The 17,983-nt window shown below is 48.4% G+C and overlaps 1 protein-coding gene across 1 annotated transcript in view; it reads left to right on the forward strand.

Moving 5' to 3' along the window:
• Positions 1-17,674, forward strand: part of LOC144267008 (uncharacterized) — a 28,157-nt gene extending 10,483 nt beyond the window's left edge. Inside the window, exons 4-5 of the mRNA XM_077820618.1 lie at positions 13,450-13,563; positions 14,757-17,674. Of these exons, the coding sequence (XP_077676744.1) occupies positions 13,450-13,563; positions 14,757-17,056 (2,414 nt within the window). The 3' untranslated portion in view covers positions 17,057-17,674. The remainder of the gene's footprint in view (positions 1-13,449; positions 13,564-14,756) is intronic.
• Positions 17,675-17,983: the final 309 nt, after the last annotated feature.

Raw genomic sequence — 17,983 nt, forward strand, 5'->3', positions numbered from 1 at the left:
GGGTGGGGGCCCGGCCCAGGCTGGGAACAACCAGCACTGGATCAGCCAGCCCCAGCTAGTGAGTCCAGCTGCCTTGGCCGTAGCTTGGCCCTCTGCCCCCTCAGTGCACTGAGCTGTTTCCTGAGTGCCGCCCCAGCACTGGAGCACCCATGGAATCAGTGCCTATGTCCTGAGCAGCTCTGTGATTGGCTGGATGCAGGAATCAGGGGGTGAGCCTCTCTGGCCTGGGTTATGCAGGAGCAGGTCCAGTCAAAACACTGAATTTCCATTTCACTTGACATTTCAAAATTTGTTTTCATTCTGCATCGGAACAAAACCAAACGTTCTTGAAATGAAACACATTCTTAAATTGTTTAGGCATTTATTTTATTTCTTTTTTTCTGTTGTACGATTTGGATTATTTTTACCTTTATTTCATGACATGCGGTGCACACTATGGCATGTCCTCTTGTGAGAGACAAAGTGGGTGAGGGAATTTCTTTTATTGGAACAACTTCTGTTGGAGAGAAAGACAAGCTTTTGAGCTTACACAGAGCTCTTCTTCAGGACTGAAGGTTACAACACCACTGCATACAACATGGCCTCTCATGTCAAGTCATATAATATGGCATATTATGCCATAACATTCAAAATATTTTAATTTTATTTTGAAAAATATTAAGGGCAGTAGCTGCTTAATACAGATTGAAACATCTTATTTTCTAGATCAAAGTGTCTCCTGTTTATGGTGTAGTGAAAACATTTAACACCTGTGGAACTAACATGACATGAATCATAGAAGATTAGGGTTGGAAGAGACCTCAGGAGGCCATCTAGTCCAACCCCCTGCTCAAAGCAGGACCAACCCCAACTAAATCATCCCAGCCAAGGCTTTGTCAAGCCGGGCCTTAAAAACCTCTAAGGATGGAGATTCCACCACCTCCCTAGGTAACCCATTCCTGTGCTTCACCATCCTCCTAGTGAAATTGTTTTTCCTAATATCCAACCTAGACTTTCCCCACTGCAACTTGAGACCATTGCTCCTCGTTCTGTCATCTGCCACCACTGAGAACAGCCGAGCTCCATCCTCTTTGGAACCCCCTTCAGGTAGTTGAAGACTGCTATCAAATCCCCCCTCACTTTTCTCTTCTGCAGACTAAACAAGCCCAGTTCCCTCAGCCTCTCCTCGTAAGTCATGTGCCCCAGCCCCCTAATTATTTTCATTGCCCTCCACTGGACTCTCCAATTCGTCCACACCCTTTCTGTAGTGGGGGGGGGCTCAAACTGGATGCAGTACTCCATCTGTGGCCTCACCAGTGCCAAATAGAGGGGAATAATCACTTCCGTAGGTCTGCTGGCAATGCTCCTACCAATGTAGCCTTGTCACGGAGTCCCCGGACGATGCTCTGGAACTGCTCCCTACGAAGCCAGTCAGGACTCTGGGGAAGTCTCCTTTCTGGGAGCAGCCTGTCTCCAGGACACACAGCTCACACAACTTCCACCTTCCTGGGTCTGACCTTGGAGCATTCAGCATCCTCTGCCCCTCCATGCGTTTCCCACAGCGAGTCTGCCCAGGCAGGCTCCTGGGGAAGCCAGAGGGTCCTGCCCCCCAACTTCGCAGTCAGACATGACTCTCAGCTAGCCAGTAAAACAGAGGTTTATTAGACGACGGGAACATGGCCTAAAACAGAGCTTGTAGGTGCAGAGAACAGGACCCCTCAGCTGGGTCCATTTTGGGGGGCAGTGAGCCAGACAACCACTTCTGCACTTCACTCCATGTCCCCAGCCAGCCCCAAACTGAAACTCTCTCCAGCCCCTCCTCCTCTGGGCTTTGTCCCTTTCCAGGGCCAGGAGATCACCTGATTCCTTTGTTGTCCAACCCTTTAGCTCTCACCTTGCAGGGGGGAAGGGCCAGGCCATCAGTTGCCAGGAAACAGGGTGTTGGCCATTCTCTGTGTCCAGACCCCTGCACACACCTGCCCTCTAGGGCTCTGCAATGATCTTACACCCTTATCCCACCACCTAGATGCTTAAGAACTGCATAGGGGAAACTGAGGCACCCCCACAATATTCAGAGGAAACATTAAGAACAGTCCCGCTTCGTCATAAGCCTTTTATTTAAAGTGAATTTTGTAATGTGGTGTTACACCACCATGGGTTCGGCTCTGGCAACTACAGTTTCAAGCTTATCAGAGTGAAAGTTACCTCTGCTCCTTGCTTCAGAGTTAGTCTCTAGGAACACATAAAGACCAAGGGTGGTGACCACACATACATTCAGTACAAAGTCTAGTCTATTTTACAGGTTTTATTAAAGTTACTAAAGTTATGATTACCCAAGCATATAGAAATTCTATACAGAGTTATGCACAAGTTACAAATACAGTTATACTCGCATCCTTAACAATAGTGTTAGGGCATGGCTACACTTGCAGATGTAGAGTGCTGTGAGTTAAACCCACCTTCGGAGAGCGCAGCAGGGAAAGCACTGCAGTCTGTCCACACTGACAGGAACAAGTGCACTGGCGTGGCCACATTTGTGGTACTCGCAGCAGCATTGGGAGCGGTGCATTATGGGCAGCTATCCCACAGAGCACCTCTTCTCATTCTGGAGCTGTGGCTTGTGGGAAGGGAGCAGGGGGGCATTTTGGGTCCTGTCCCAACCTCCCGTGATGCATCGCTTTGCATCCCAGCAATCCCTTGTGCTTCTGTTCACATTTGGCGCCATCTTTCAAAGTTTTTTGTACTGCATGCTTTGTCTTCCCTTTCGGTCTGCGGGAATGGAGCCCGAACTGCTGAGAAGTATGCTGACGAGTCTTGCCAGCATCTCACGTTTGGCAGTCGAGTTATTCCTTATGATCCAAAATGACAGTGAGGGCTCAGACGATGATATTGACTCGAGTAACGCATATGACATGAGTTTGCTTGTGGCATTCATAGACATGCTCACCACAGTGGAACACCACTTTTGGGCTCAGGAAACAAGCACTGAGTGGTGGGATCACATAGTCATGCAAGTCTGGGATGAGAACCCAGTGGCTGCAGAACTTTTGGATGAGAAACACCACTTTCATGGGAGTGTGGGAGAAGCTCGCCCTCACCCTGCAGCGCAAGGACACAAGATTGAGAGCTGTCCTGATGATGGAGAAGTGGGTGACTGTTGCAATCTGTAAGCTGGCAACTCCAGACAGCTACCGATTGGTTGCTAACCAGTTTGGAGTGGGGAAGTTGACTGTTGGAATCATGTTGATGCAAGTTTGCAGGGCCATTAATCGCATCCTGCTCAGAAGAACCGTGACTCCAGGTAACGTGCATGACATTGTGGCTGGCTTTGCACAAATGGGTTTCCCTAACTGCGGAGGGGCGATAGATGGCACACATATTCCAATTCTGGCACCAGCCCACCTAGCCTCAGAGTATGTTAATTGGAAGGGCTATTTCTCTATGGTTCTCCAGGCGCTTGTGGATCACTGTGGGCGTTTCATTGACATTAAGGCAGACTGGCCTGGAAAGGTGCATCTTTCGGAACACTGGCCTGTTCAGTAAGCTGCAAGCTGGGACTTTTTTCCCAGACCATAGGATCACCGTAGCGGAAGTCGAAATGCCCATTGTGATCCTTGGAGACCCCACTTACCCTTTAATACCATGGCTCATGAAACCCTACACAGGGAGCCTTGACAGCAGCAAGGAGCGGTTCAACAACAGGCTGAGCCGGTGAAGAATGACTGTGGAGTGTGCCTTTGGCTGTTTAAAGGGCCGCTGACGCTCTCTGTATGGGAAGCTGGACCTGGCTGATGACAGCATCCCCACGGTTATATCCGCATGCTCTACCCTCCATAACATTTGTGAAGGGAAGGGTGAATGATTCACTCAGTCATGGAACTTGGAGGTTCAACACCCGGAGGCTGAATTTGAACAGCCAGAGAGCAGGGCTATTAGAGGGGCCCAGCGCAGGGCTGCAGGGATTAGGGATGTTTTGAGGGAGCAATTTGAGGCTGAAAGCCACCAGTAATGTCTGGTGCCCTTCACGGGAGTGAAGTGCAGTGGTTCCAGTATTAGTAGGAATCTGTGTGTTTGCTATGCTGACTTGCAGTGCCTGTTTCTTTCCTGGGCTAAGGTATCTTTTACTTTATGCAATAATAAAGAATGTTTCCAAAGCCAAAAAATCAATTTATTCATTTATTGAAAAGAAACACAACTGCTTGGGAAACGGAAAGGGCAAGGGGGTGGGGTGGGGAATGGTACAATCACAGATTTGTGTATGTCCTGTAATCAGTCTCAGCCTTCCTGTCTGGAGTGCTGTGCAATGAGTGCTGCACTTCTGGCTGGCTATACCACATGGTGATGGGGGTTGAGTGCAGAGGGAAAGGGTCTTAGTTTTCAGGGCTGGGTGGTGAAGCTACAGGTGTTGGAGGCAGCTGATGGTGGTAAGAACCCAGATGTTGGGGAAAGTGGGTTAGAGGTGACATGAGGGCACAAGGGAAAGAGTTTTGGGACAAGGGCTGCAGGCGGGGTTGGGCACGATAGTGTTCCGCCTGCATGACTACGAGCGCCTGGATCGAGTCTGCTTGGCGTTCCATTATGCTTATCAGCTGATCCGTGCTTTGCTGCCGGAGCACCATGCTTTTGTGCCGGCGTTCCTCATTCTGCTGGCGGATCCTCCTTTCACTGTCCCACCACTCCTGCACTTTTCGATTTTCATTCCTTGAATGCTGCATTACTTCATGCAACACGTCTTCCTTGCATCTACATTGTGTGACAAAGTTTCTGCTCTACCTTGGTGGGTCTTGTGCTTATTGGCAGATTTGCTCGCCTTGGAGCTTCATGGCAGCCCTCAGCTTGACTGTTTTTCTGAACCCACAGTCCAGGTCAACTCCTCCTGTGTCTGAGCAGAAGTTGGGAGGATTGGGGGGGAACCTGGGCCCGCCCTCTACTCCAGGTTCCAGCCCAGGGCCCTGTGGTATGCAGCTGTCTAGAGTGCCTCCTGGAACAGCTGTGCGACAGCTACAACTCCCTGGGCTACTTCCCCATGGCCTCCTCCCAACACCTTCTTTATCCTCACCATAGGACCTTCCTCCTGGTGTCTGATAATGCTTGTACTCCTCAGTCCTCCAACAGTCCGCGTTCTCACTCTCAGCTCCTAGTGCCCCTTGCTCCCAGCTCCTCACATGTACACCACAAACTGAAGTGAGCTCCTTTTTAAAACCCAGGTGCCCTGATTAGCCTGCCTTAATTGATTCTAGCAGCTTCTTGATTGGCTGCAGGTGTTCTAATCAGCCTGTCTTAATTGTCTCGAGAAGGTTCCTGATTGTTCTGAAACCTTCCCTGTTACCTAACCCAGGGAAAAGGGACCTACTTAGCCTGGGGCTAATATATCTGCCTTCTGTTACTCTCCTATAGCCATCTGGATCGACCCTGTCACAATGGCCTCTTTCTGATTCTTTGGAGTCTTTCAGCCAGTGATAACACGGATAGCTGAGATCTCAAGGTTGCATCTGTAAAGGCAAAATGCAACACTTAACAGAGGCAGCATTGTTTACACCAGACACAGCAATGATTCCCCCATACTTAAGGGCAAGTACAGTCTACACAATAGCATAATTTGCCCATCCCAAAACAAGCGCACATAACCCACAGGAGCCCCAAAATGGTGAGTAAGCACAGGGTCAAGCGTGACTGATTGTTTCACGGCTGAACTGTCCTCTGGGTTTCTGTGCCTTGGGGAGAGCCAACAGTGGCAGGGGCCCCCTATACTGAACACTGTCCCCACATTTTCCACAGAGTTCATCCTGGAAGATATCTCGCTGCTGAGGGTGACTTGGGAAGCAAGGGAGGGTCTTCTACTGCAATGCAGATTCCGCCCTGGCCCATATGCAGCTTGCCTGTGTGCAGCAATGGTCCCTCCGCCCCTCACGGCACAGTGGCACAGACAAGTTAGCCTTACTGGGACAAGGAACACAGTGACTCTCCCAAGAAATCTGCGCAAGAGCATTGCCCAGGTTCTGGCTGAGATCTTTGAAGAGATCACTGAGGCCGATTACCACGATGTGAGAGAGCACATCAACGCCCTATTCCACATCTAGGCATGCATGCAGCCGAAACCCTCCTCTCCCCAAAAGCCTGCACCAAGTAACTTCCTTCCCAAAATAAAAGCCGCTTACCGGGAACCTCCTCTGGTGTTTGTCCTTCCCCAAGCACTGGCTGCCGCAACTGGCTACCTTCCTCCTGGCTTGAGAACAGCTCCTGGCTGCATGCATCTAGGGATGCTGGGGTGTCTTCCTCCGCTGGAGCACCCTCACTCCTGCTTTGCTGCTCCTCCTCCTGCCTTGTTGAACTGGGCTCTGAAGTGTCCATGGTGGTACTCAGAGTGGAGGTGAGGTCGCCCCCAGGTATCGCGTCCAGCTCTTTGTAGAAACGGCAGGTCACAGGGGCAGCACCGGAGCGGCTGTTTGCCTCACAGGTTTTGCAGTAGGCATTCCACTTTAACTCTGCACTGCAGTGCGTCCCGGTCACGGCCCCTTTCCATCAGGGCCCTTGATATCTGCCCAAAGGTACCATAATTCCTGCGGCTGGAGTGCAGCTGGGACTGGACAGCTTCCTCCCCTCAAACACTGATGAGGTCCAGCACCTCACCATTGCTCCATCTTGGGGACTGCCTGGCTCGTGGAGGCATAGTCACCTGGAAAGATTCGCTGAGAGCACTCCACGCCTGGCTGAGCAAACAGGAAGGGGATTTTCAAAATGCCTAAAGAATTTAAAGGGCAGGTCTGGTGGTTGGTCATCTGAGGGCAGGGCAGTAGAGTTCAAAGTGATGACCAGAGTGGCCAGAACAGGCATTGTGGGACACTTCTGGAGGCCGATCAGAGCGCACTATAGGACCAGGGCGTCCACACCAGTGCCGCGGCACTCCAGCGGGGGCGCAGCAAACATTATTCCACTCGCCCAGGTGGAGTACCACCTCAGCAGCGCTGTAGCCGCAGAGTCAGAGCGCTCTACGTGCCCCGCCAGTGTGGCCAGGTAGTGAGCTAGTGCACCCGGGGCTCCTTTATTGCGCTGTAACTCGCAAGTTTAGCCAAGCCTGCAGGGTCTGATGGGTCTCTCATGGCTTAGTCATCAGTAGAGGGATGGTTCCTGCTGGAGCCTCCCAGAGGGAGCTTAATTTTCCCGTTCGGTGCATCCCCTTTTATAATGTGATTCTGTCTATACCTACATTCTGCGCATGTCCATAAAAGTGTCAACCCTCTTTTCTCTTATTGGTCTGTGTCCCCTGGAAACTTAAGGGACCCCAATTTTCTATAGGCTGGGTAGGTTCCCTTTGTTCTCATTAGTATCAACTCACAACCTGAATCCCATGGTTAAGACACACGTCTGAGACAGATATGCCTTTACAGTATTTTTATGATCTAATATTAACCTTCTGGGTAATTTTGCACAATGTTACCACTTGGTGTCCCTTTTCCCATAACCTTAGGGCATTAGGTTATTTCTCGGTCATTGGCTTGAGTCATCATTTCTTGTCTCCAAGGCCCAAAATGGCTAAGCTAAAGTCTTGCAGGCCTCAACCTACAGGTTCTTGTGTTTCAGTTTGTCTGTCTTACTTACTTACTTGGTTCCTCTAAATACCGATCGATTTTATACTTTTATAATCCTACAAATTAATTTCCAATGAATATATGTAATATAACATTGATTAATCATAACATCACACAATAAATGGATAAACTAAAATCATTGGCTACATTTCTTTCCCCCCCCCCCCGACAGGGTGAGTGTTATCTCATTATAATTGATGATTGAACAATAAGAGCCCTGTCACATATATATTACATGACAATATCCAGCCATGATTAATACAATAGTACACATAGTAAGAATACTATAGACAATAATCCTTTTTTTCCATCCAATTTTCATCTCTCTTGATACAATGAATACCTTATGAGCTGCTACTGTCAAAAATTTCAGACAGTGCTTGGTTTGTCTTATTTATGTTATTCCTAATTTTAATTAATTGCACATTTTTTTTCTTTAACGATTGTTTTAGCTGTAAAGTTTAATGGTTTATATGCATGAAGCACTGGAGTGCTCCGTTCAATGAGATCCCGGTGATCTGGGTTGCTAAGAGTAACTGTTTCATTTTCGAAAACATTGGAGATATTGTCGTGTGCCCAATAACTGTGGGTACTTGTTGCTTAACACGAAAATTTGGATGTGTTACCATACATCCAAGATGACCATAATAGAATTTCTTGTGACTAGTTACTACACAATATTATTCCTTTTTGCTATAGGCCACACATTTCGTAAAAGATTTCTATTTGGTTAGTTGCACTGCGCATGATACCCATGTGCATTGTGTTGGTACCTTTCCAGCTGGTGACACAGTGGAGTTGTTACATCAAACACATTATACCTACAGATCCATTGATGCACCTTTTGAGAGCAGGAAGCAATCCATGGGACTTTCCATATCTGGGCATTTTGGTGATACACCACCAGTGCAGGTATTTGCATTTGTTTCTTATAGATATCATCTTCTAGGTGGCCTACGGAATGGAAAGCCAATTGATCACATACGTCCTTATCTGGATCGAATACGACCAATGATACTGTGAACGAGGCATATGGATCATAAAATGTCACAGGTTTCATTTAAATAATGTGTCATCATTTGGATGTGGTTTCACAGATCCCAAGTTTCTATTTGAACCAAAAGATTTTTTTTTTTTTTTTAAATATATTTGGTTTGGCATTCGACTTTCTCTTCTCCATGTTTTGAATACAATGTGGACAATACCAATTCAAAATTTGTTGATCTCTGATTAATTTGGGTACTTTTCTTAGTTCCAAGAATTAATAGGTATTATTAATAGTGTCTATTACATATTCACTATATAATGAACAAATAATTTCTTTTCCAAGTTAATGATTTTTCCCTGATCATTATTATATTTATCAATTGATCAATCTTATTTTGAGTTTCATTAAACAATTTGGTTATTTCCTGCATATTATACACCATAAATAATTTTTTTATTTTGCTAAACCTTTAATTCCTTTAACATGGGGTTAATTACTTTTTTTAGCTTCTTTTTTTAATCACATAATTGATATGCCTTATGATTCTTTTAACATTAACCTTATTTCAAATTAGCACCTCTGAACTAATAAACCTGTGATACTGTTCAAAACTAACCTTATCAATGAGAAGTACTGAAAAGAAAGTTGCAACCTTAATATCTTTACAATAACTAAATTCACTTATTTACCAATTTAGATAAATTTCATACAACAGGGATATGAATAAACTGAACTTGATTAATTAATACCCCTGGTATAGCTGTGAGACCACTAACAGGGCCTTCTTGCGAACTGAACACTTCACAAGGTTCTGTGAATAATGGTCTTTTTCATTACTGTGGCTTGTACCTTTACTTTAAAATATTTATTAATAACTTTTACAATACCCGAAGACTTAATTTGGCTACAAGCTTCATATTCTCCTTTATATTTATAATTTAGGTTATATATATGTATCTGGTCGACGCTTCAGTTTTTACTGAGCTTTGACATTTGGTTTTGTTTTTCCATAATCCATATGGGATTCCATCACTTATTGATGAAGATTTATCTTCACTTGTAATATGTTTTATATCCTCCCCCCGGATTTCTTAATTAAGGGAGAGATGTTTTTCCCCAATCTACATAAGGCATGTGTTCATTCCCTTTTATGTTGTATTTAAGAACAAGTTTCTTATCTATTACTTTTTTACCTTTTGATAAGATTTGTTATGAGTGGTTGGAAGAAGCATTTGACTAACTAAATTTCTTTGTTTTTGTATCTCCAGTGGAAAATCCTTTCCACAATACAAACTTTCACTTATCCTTCAATGCTAACAATACCCCAATCTATACAGACCTGATGTATGACTTTGTACCTTATGTATTTTCAAAGTTGTACTATTAGTTCACGCTGAAAACAATATTTTAACCCAAGTCGTAATTATAAATTGTCCTTGTGCTGGCTGATAATTCCATTTGAAGAAAATTTCAGTTGAAAAGCGTTGATCTTTCACATCTTAATCTGGTTTTATCCGTTCTTGAGCCCAGATCACTGTTATAATTGCATCCTGCACAACAGGCAAGTTTGAGCTTAGTTCCAACATAAAATTTTGATTTGCCTTGACTATTCTTGGTTCTTGTTGTACTGGAAGAGTCTGTTTGGTCTGAAGTGCAGTATTAAGGCAATAATACAGCATCAAAGTTAAGACATGCATTTTTTTCTTTTCCCTCTACTGGCCTGGCTTTCTCTGATCCTTTACTTCCTCTTTTGTTGTCAACATCTCTGGTTCTTCTGCCTGTGGAGAAATATTTCTTTTCAGGTACAACTTTAATTCTATTAACATGATAGAATTTATCTACCTTTTTTTGGTTCTGATACTTTATACAGAGGAAACGGAGTCCATTTATAATATAATGTGGCCCAGTTCACTGGTTACATAAATTGTGTTCTGATACAGCATATTACCACCTGATCTCCAATTTCCCAAGCATTCTCTCTTTCTCCTTTATTAAAATAAACCTTTGCCTTCTGTTTGGATTTTCCCAATTTGATAGCTACCTGCAAGAGAACCTGATTTAAATGTTTTTTAATGCTTGCACATAGGTTTTCAGTTTGACTTCCTCTAGCTGTGTGCCACTGGTATGCCACAAAAGATGCTTTGGCATTCACGTGGCTTGCCCAGTCATCATCTCAAAGGGTGTATGATCTGTGGAAGCAGTGGGAGTTGCCCTGAGTGCCGTTAAAATGAGTGGAATCAGGGTATTCCTACTGCATCCATTGGCATCTACCAGTTTCCGCAGCATTCGTTTGATGGTGCAACTTGTTCTCGTTAGCATCCCTGATGATTGAGGTCTATGTGAAATGTGCAATTTTGTGGCACTCCCAACAACTGTAAACATCTTTGGAACACTTGCCCAGTAAAATGTGTTCCTCTGCTGGACTCTACCCTAGCAGGGAGTTTCCAATGAGAGAAGACTTGTTTCACCACGTCTTGTTGTTGTGGCTAAAGGAGCATTTGCCTCAAGGGGAAATGCTTTCACCCATTTGGAGAGTGGATCAATAACAAGAAGATATTGGTTTCTTCTGATCATAATAAGTTTCTGTGATTTTTATTTTGGGAGGTATTGATGTAAAAATCTGGGTTCAGATTTTCCCTGGATTAACATCTGAGCACACATGAGGGTTCCCAGAATACAACAGGGCTTCCAGCAGGGGAGATAGAGTCCATGCTGGAGTTATTTTTATACCTCTGTCATGCAATAGCAAAGTTCAGTGTGCTAGGTGAGCATTAGACATCTGTCCATCCTTGATTCGATTAGAAAGCAAGAACTGGAGAGGGGTGTGTGTGTGAAATGTAGAGCTACTGGGTTTAAACCAATTAAAAATGCAAAATGCTTGGTTGTCCAGCTGGTGACCAATAAATATTTTTCACAAGTGGAATATTTAAGTTCCACTAGGCTCATTCTTTTGGAGCATAGGCTATTGGCCTAAATTTTTCCATGACTCTTTAGAAGCTACTGTTGCAAGTGCAATTGCACTCAGAGACCTTTTAAGTGATGCGGTTTGCTGGGATCTGGAGTGATCAGCACAGATGCTTGAATTACTGCTCGCTTCAATTTTACAAATTGAACTGATCTGATCTGTCCTGGCCCAAGCAATCCCTTTTCTTTCAGAAGTTACAGTGGACTTGCAATGAAAGCAAAGTTAGGAATGAAGTCTTGATGGTGTCATACCAACCCTAGAAAAGATCATAAAGAAGTTATGTCAGTACGTGTCGATAATTCTCAAATTGCATCTGCCTTGTGTTGGGCTGATGTTTGACCTCCTTAAAACAAAGTAATACCTAAAAAAGAAAGACGAGGAGATGGTTTGTTCCTGCGCCCTCAAACAGGCATCTTTAAAATACAGCCAGCTCTCCTGGACTCCTTTCCCTCTCATATTAGCTTCCCAGGGGATCCTGCCCATCAGTTCCCTAAGGCAGTCTAAGTCTGCTTTTCTGAAGTCCAGGGTCTGTATTCTGCTGCTCTCCTTTCTTCTTTTTGTCAGGATCCTGAACTCAACCATCTCATGATCACTGCTGCCCAGGTTGCCACCCACTTCTACTTCCCCTACCAATTCTTCCCTGTTTGTGAGCAGCAAGTCAAGAGGAGCATGGCCCCTAGTCGGTTCCTCCAGCACTTGCACCAGGAAGCTGTCCTCAACACTCTCCAAAACTTCCTGGATTGTCTGTGCACTGCTGTATTGCTCTCAGCAGACGTCAGGGTGATTGAATTCCCCGCATTGAAACCAGGGCCTGTGATGAATCTATCATAGAACTATCATGACATTGCCTGCCATCACATTGTTCTCTCAGTTTTACCCCTTCCCCAACCTTGTGTCTTGTCTATTTAGATAATGTTGCCTCCTTGTTTCCTTGTATTCCTCTGTCTATCTGCATAGATCTGTTGTCTCTTGTCATGTACTAGACTGCGAGCTTTTTCAGGTACAAATTGTCTATTTGTTGTGTGGTGTTCAGTGCTTGGCGCAATAGGGTCCTGCTCCATGACTGGGGCTCCTAGGGCACTACAGTAATAGAAAAAATAAATAAATAAATAAACAACCACAGCACAAACAGAAGAGACTCTGATCTATGTCCTATGAGGCGCCTCGCCGAGTGACCTGTCATGAAATAATGTGAAAAGAATGTAAAAATGAAAATAAAACAAATTTCTGTTTTGAATTTTCCTAAATTACATTTTCCAAAAAGTTTTCACTTTGAAAATTATTTGTTTTTGTGAAAAATTTCCTTAATTTGAAATAAGAAAAGGAGTACTTGTGGCACCTTAGAGACTAACCAATTTATTTGAGCATGAGCTTTCGTGAGCTACAGCTCACTGCATCCGATGAAGTGAGCTGTAGCTCACGAAAGCTCATGCTCAAATAAATTGGTTAGTCTCTAAGGTGCCACAAGTACTCCTTTTCTTTTTGCGAATACAGACTAACACGGCTGTTACTCTGAAACCTGTTAATTTGAAATGACATTTTCCAAAGGAAACTTTTCTTTGTAGAATTTTTCCCAACCAGCTCAGTGCAGGAGGCCAAACTGTCTGGTCAGAGTGGGCCCTGTTGGCCTTCGAACCTGTGACTCCACCCCAGAGTTCCTAAAAGGGCCTAGTCCCTGTCCAAGTACATCCGCATGCATTGTCTGTATTTTCTGCGTGTGTGAGCTTGGGGTTCCTGCTCCAGTGGACAGTGCTCTGGTCTGTCTCTGTGGGTTCAGAGTTGTCACCATTGGGGTTGTGCCTGCCCCTCCTCCCACTAGCCGTACAACTTCCCCATCGTCCCCTCCCCAGCAGAGAGGGACCTTTGTACCAAGCCCTGGGGCTCGTTGACTGTGCCCTGATGGCTTCTTTTCTTTTCCCTATGGGCAGGTTTTCCAGTTCGCAAACCCGCCCTGATCTCTCAGCTGGAGCGAGAGGAGGTGCCGTGCGTCCCAGATCCCTCAGCCCCTGAGCAGCAGGAGACCCAGAGGGATGTCCCAACAGGTGAGGGATGAATCAGCCAGCTCAGAAAGCAAAATCCTGGGATCCCAGCCACAAGCTCCCAGGACAATGCCCCCTGGCTGCATCTGCTGAGCCATGGCAGAGCTTAGCCACAGAGCCAGGAGCTCCCACAGTGCCCACGGTCAGATCCACTGAACCATGGGGGAGGCAGAGCCATGAATTCCTGGTTCCCCAAGCCACACTCTGTCCAATTTGGGTGCTGCCACAGACTCCTGCGTGACCTTGGGCAAGTCACTTAGATCCTGTGTGTGTCGGTTCCCATCTGTACACTGGGGAGAACAGCCCTGCCCTGCCTCCCAGGCATGCATGTGGATAAACACATTCAGGATTGTGAGGCACTTTTATACTATGGTGCTGGGTGGGGCCTGTCAATACCAGAGATAGACAGACACTTTAATATAACCCATGTCTGTTAAACAGCTGCACTGGGCTGTGTGGACGTCCTTGTTCTGGTTTTAACCAGGCTTGTTTTGGTTCAGTTCCATGCACATGGTAACAGGTTAAGGGTAAACCAAAGTAGGCACCTCCAGGTGGCAGTTTGCCCTGGTTTAGATAACGGGGTTACTTTGGAGCTGGCTGGAGATTTTTTCCACCACAAAATGACGATTTGCCGAATTTGAAACATCTCAGTTCTGACAGAATTTGGGCTGAAAGCAGGCCGGGGATTGACAGAAACCTGCCTGGTGTCTCGCCAGCTCGCCCCTCCCCAGCGCTTCAGCAGCTCACCAGGAGGGCTGCCCCTGGCCTGGGGTTTCTGAACTACAGAAGCACCAGGAACCTGGAAGCACTGGGATACCCGGCTCCCAAGCTCCCGGGGCCATCAGCAGCTGGCCTGGTGGCTGCCCTGGAGCCGGGGCTCCCAAGCACTCCTGACTCCACGGCACCTGCCTGGACGGGCAGTCGGGAATCCCAGGGAGCACATTTCATTTCACACACACAAACGTTCCTGCAGCTCAGTGTGTCCCAAAGGAAGTATTGCGGGGTCCAAGTTGTGGGGGAAATTTCCAGTTTTTGGTTTTTTGTCCCAATTTGGGACAAACTTTTTTCCACAAACTCGAATATTTTTGTGAACTTTGAATTCCACGTTCCAGGCAGTGTTAGTTTAGATCCCTCTGCTGGCTTCCCCCTGCACCTGGGGCCCGGCTCACGCACCACTTCTCCCTTGGTCCCCGCAGACACCGGGAGGGGGCTGGACGCTGAGGAGCTGGCTGTGCCGCACCACGGGGAGGCGGAGGCACCTGTCAAAGCAGCTCCAACACCCAAGGCCTCACCAAGATGGCCCAAGAGGAAAGCGCCCCAGAGCCCAGGCCGGAAGAGAAAGAAACCCTCTCTGGAAGGAGAAGAGCCAGAAGCCCCCTCTGAGGGTGGGAAGCAGCAGCTCCCCACCTGTCCCTTGTCCATGCAACAGTCGCTTCCTTCTGTGCGCATGCAAAAGCCTTTCCGTCCTGTACGCAGGAAACAGCCACCCCCACCCCTGCGCCGGGAACAGCCTGTCCCTCCCGTGCGCAGGGAACAGCTGCCCCCTCCCCTGAGCAGAGAACAGCCTGTCTCCCCCATGCACAGGGAACAGCCACCCCCTCCTGTACGCAGGGAACAGACACCCCCTATCCAGCTGCCCCATCTGCCATCCCTGGCTAAGTCCTGCAGCAAGGAGCCAGCAGAGCAAGATTCCCCTCCCAGCAAGAGCCCGCCCCCCTCTGAGAAGTCCTACCAGTGCCCCTTGTGTAGTCAGAACTTCAGGCAGAGCTCGGACCTGCAGCGGCACCGGCGTGTCCACACGGGAGAAAAGCCTTTCCACTGCCTGGTGTGTGAGAAGAGCTTCCGGCTGCAGTCCAACCTGATCGTGCACCAGCGCACCCACACCGGGGAGCGGCCCTACCAGTGCGGGGAGTGCGGCCGGGCCTTCTCGCAGAGCTCCAACCTCCTGACCCACAGCAAGATCCACCTGGGCCAGAAGCCCTACGCCTGCTTCGAGTGCGGCAAGAGCTTCCACCACAGCTCCAACCTCATCATCCACCAGCGCACCCACACCGGCGAGCGGCCCTACGAGTGCAGCGTCTGCACCAAGCGCTTCAGCGACCGCTCCACCCTGGTGCAGCACCAGCGCGTCCACACTGGTGAGCGCCCCTATGCCTGCTCCGAGTGCGGCAAGTGCTTCAGCCAGGCCTCACACCTGGTCAAACACCGACGCACCCACGCAAGCCCCTGCACCAAGAATAGAGCTGCCCCCAGAAAAACACCAGTCACAGCAGTGGAGCGAACCAGCCCCAAAAATGGGGCAGCCAGGGGGGAGGAGAGAGCTGCCCCTACTCCTGGGCTGAGTGAGAGGATTGCCACGCCTCAAAATGGAGCAGCTCCAGGGGAGGAAAGAGCAGCCCGGAAAGATGCACCCACTGTGGGGAAGGACAGAGCCACCCAGGAAGTGGTTTCAGAGCGGGAGAAGGACAAAGCAGCTCAGAAAGTTGCTTTGGCCAGGGAAAAGATAGCTGCCCCCAAACGCATGCTGGCAACAAAGGACATGCTGGCCGCAGGGAAGGAAAGGGTAACCCCCACACTTGGGCTGGGTGAGTTGAGAGCTGCCCTCATAAACAGGCTGAGCACAGGAAAGGACAGAGATGTGCCAGCTGTGGGGGAGAAGAGAGCACCGACTCCAGCTGCACCAGCCGTGCATGAGGAGCGAGTCGCTCTGAAAGATGCACTGAGGGCAGGGAAGGACAAAGTAGCAACAAACCACACATCAGCTGCGGAGAAGGGGAGCACCGCCCCCAAACGCACGCTGGCCACGGGTAAGGGGAGAGCCAACCCTGAACACGCACTGGCCACGGGAAAGGGGAGAGCCAACCCTGAACACGCACTGGCCACGGGAAAAGGGAGAGCCGGCCCCAAACACGCACTTGCTCCAGGGAAGGGGGGAGCCGGCCCCAAACACGCACTTGCTCCAGGGAAGGGGGGAGCCGGCCCCAAACACGCACTTGCTCCAGGGAAGGGGGGAGCCGGCCCCAAACACGCACTTGCCCCAGGGAAGGGGGGACCCGGCCCCAAACACGCTCTTGCCCCAGGGAAGGGGGGACCCGGCCCCAAACACGCACTTGCCCCAGGGAAGGGGGGACCCGGCCCCAAACACGCACTTGCCCCAGGGAAGGGGGGAGCCGGCCCCAAACACGCACTTGCCACGGGGAAGGGGGGAGATGCCCCCAAACACGCACTGGCCACGGGGAAGGGGAGAGCCGGCCCCAAACACGCGCTGGCCACGGGGAAGGGGAGAGCCGGCCCCAATCACGTGCTGGCCACGGGGAAGGGGAGAGCCGGCCCCAATCACGTGCTGGCCACGGGGAAGGGGAGAGCCGGCCCCAATCATGTACCAGGCACACGGGAGCGCAGACAGCAGGGGAATCCTCTCATGTCACTGCGTGACAGGGGCAGGGACGGCTCACGGGGGGAACAGACTGTGAGGAGCCCCATCACTGCACGGTAGGGTCCGGGCTGGCTTCTCTGAACATGCATTCAGCTGGTTTTCCACTGACTGGGTGTGAAACCCCATCAATGTGCAGGAGGGAAGTAATGCCAAGGCCATAGGCTTGCACTTAGGCAGCAGTGGAGAAGCTGGCCTGGCGTGGGATGCATGAACAGCACGGAGAGGACAGGCAGCACAAAGGCACTTCTGGCACCGTGGGACCGGAGCTGGCAGAGCAAGTGGCTGGCGTGTAAAATGCAAGCACAGACCTCTCTCTCTCTCTCGGGGCCAGGGGAGAGAGGAGGCTGAAATCTTGGCAGGCACCAGGAAGGGAGAGTTGGGTGAATTTTAAACTCTCAGACTGGGCCCTGAGCTGAGGGAGTGTAAAAGAAGCTCTAGAAATCTCCCTCTGTGTGGAATTAAAATGAGAAAAAAGGTTCTGGTGTGACCAACTCGTGATCTGTGGTCTTATCTCTTAAAGCCCCAGCTCTGCTTTTATATATAAAAAGAAAATCTGGGTCTAGTCCAATGACCGGAGAGAAAAATCAAGGAAACTCAAACCCTATTGGCTACAACGCCAGAGGGCAAATCACTCTGTCTTAATTTATTTTATTTTATTAAATCTAATGAGTTTTTAAACCGATTTTGTGATATTTTGCATCTGACTCCACATTTCTTTGAAGGCCTGGGGCTTTTGGGGGAGGAGGGGCTGGTAAAGCCACAGGAGGCAGTTTTAGAAGCACAGTGAATGTATCCTCCACGTCCATTGCCACCCCCATGCTGCATCCCAGGCGAGCCCTAATGGGGAAATGGTCGAGAAGTGGCAGCCCCATTCTCAAGGGGTAGATGCATTGTGCACTCTTACACCTGCAGAACGCTGTTGGGATTGTTCTTAGCAAATTGTTGTGGCCACAGCCCATTGGAAGAAGTTTAAAAAAAAAAAACTGT

Source organism: Eretmochelys imbricata, chromosome 6, assembly GCF_965152235.1.
Source record: "Eretmochelys imbricata isolate rEreImb1 chromosome 6, rEreImb1.hap1, whole genome shotgun sequence".
In the NCBI taxonomy this organism is placed as follows: Eukaryota; Metazoa; Chordata; order Testudines; family Cheloniidae; genus Eretmochelys; species Eretmochelys imbricata.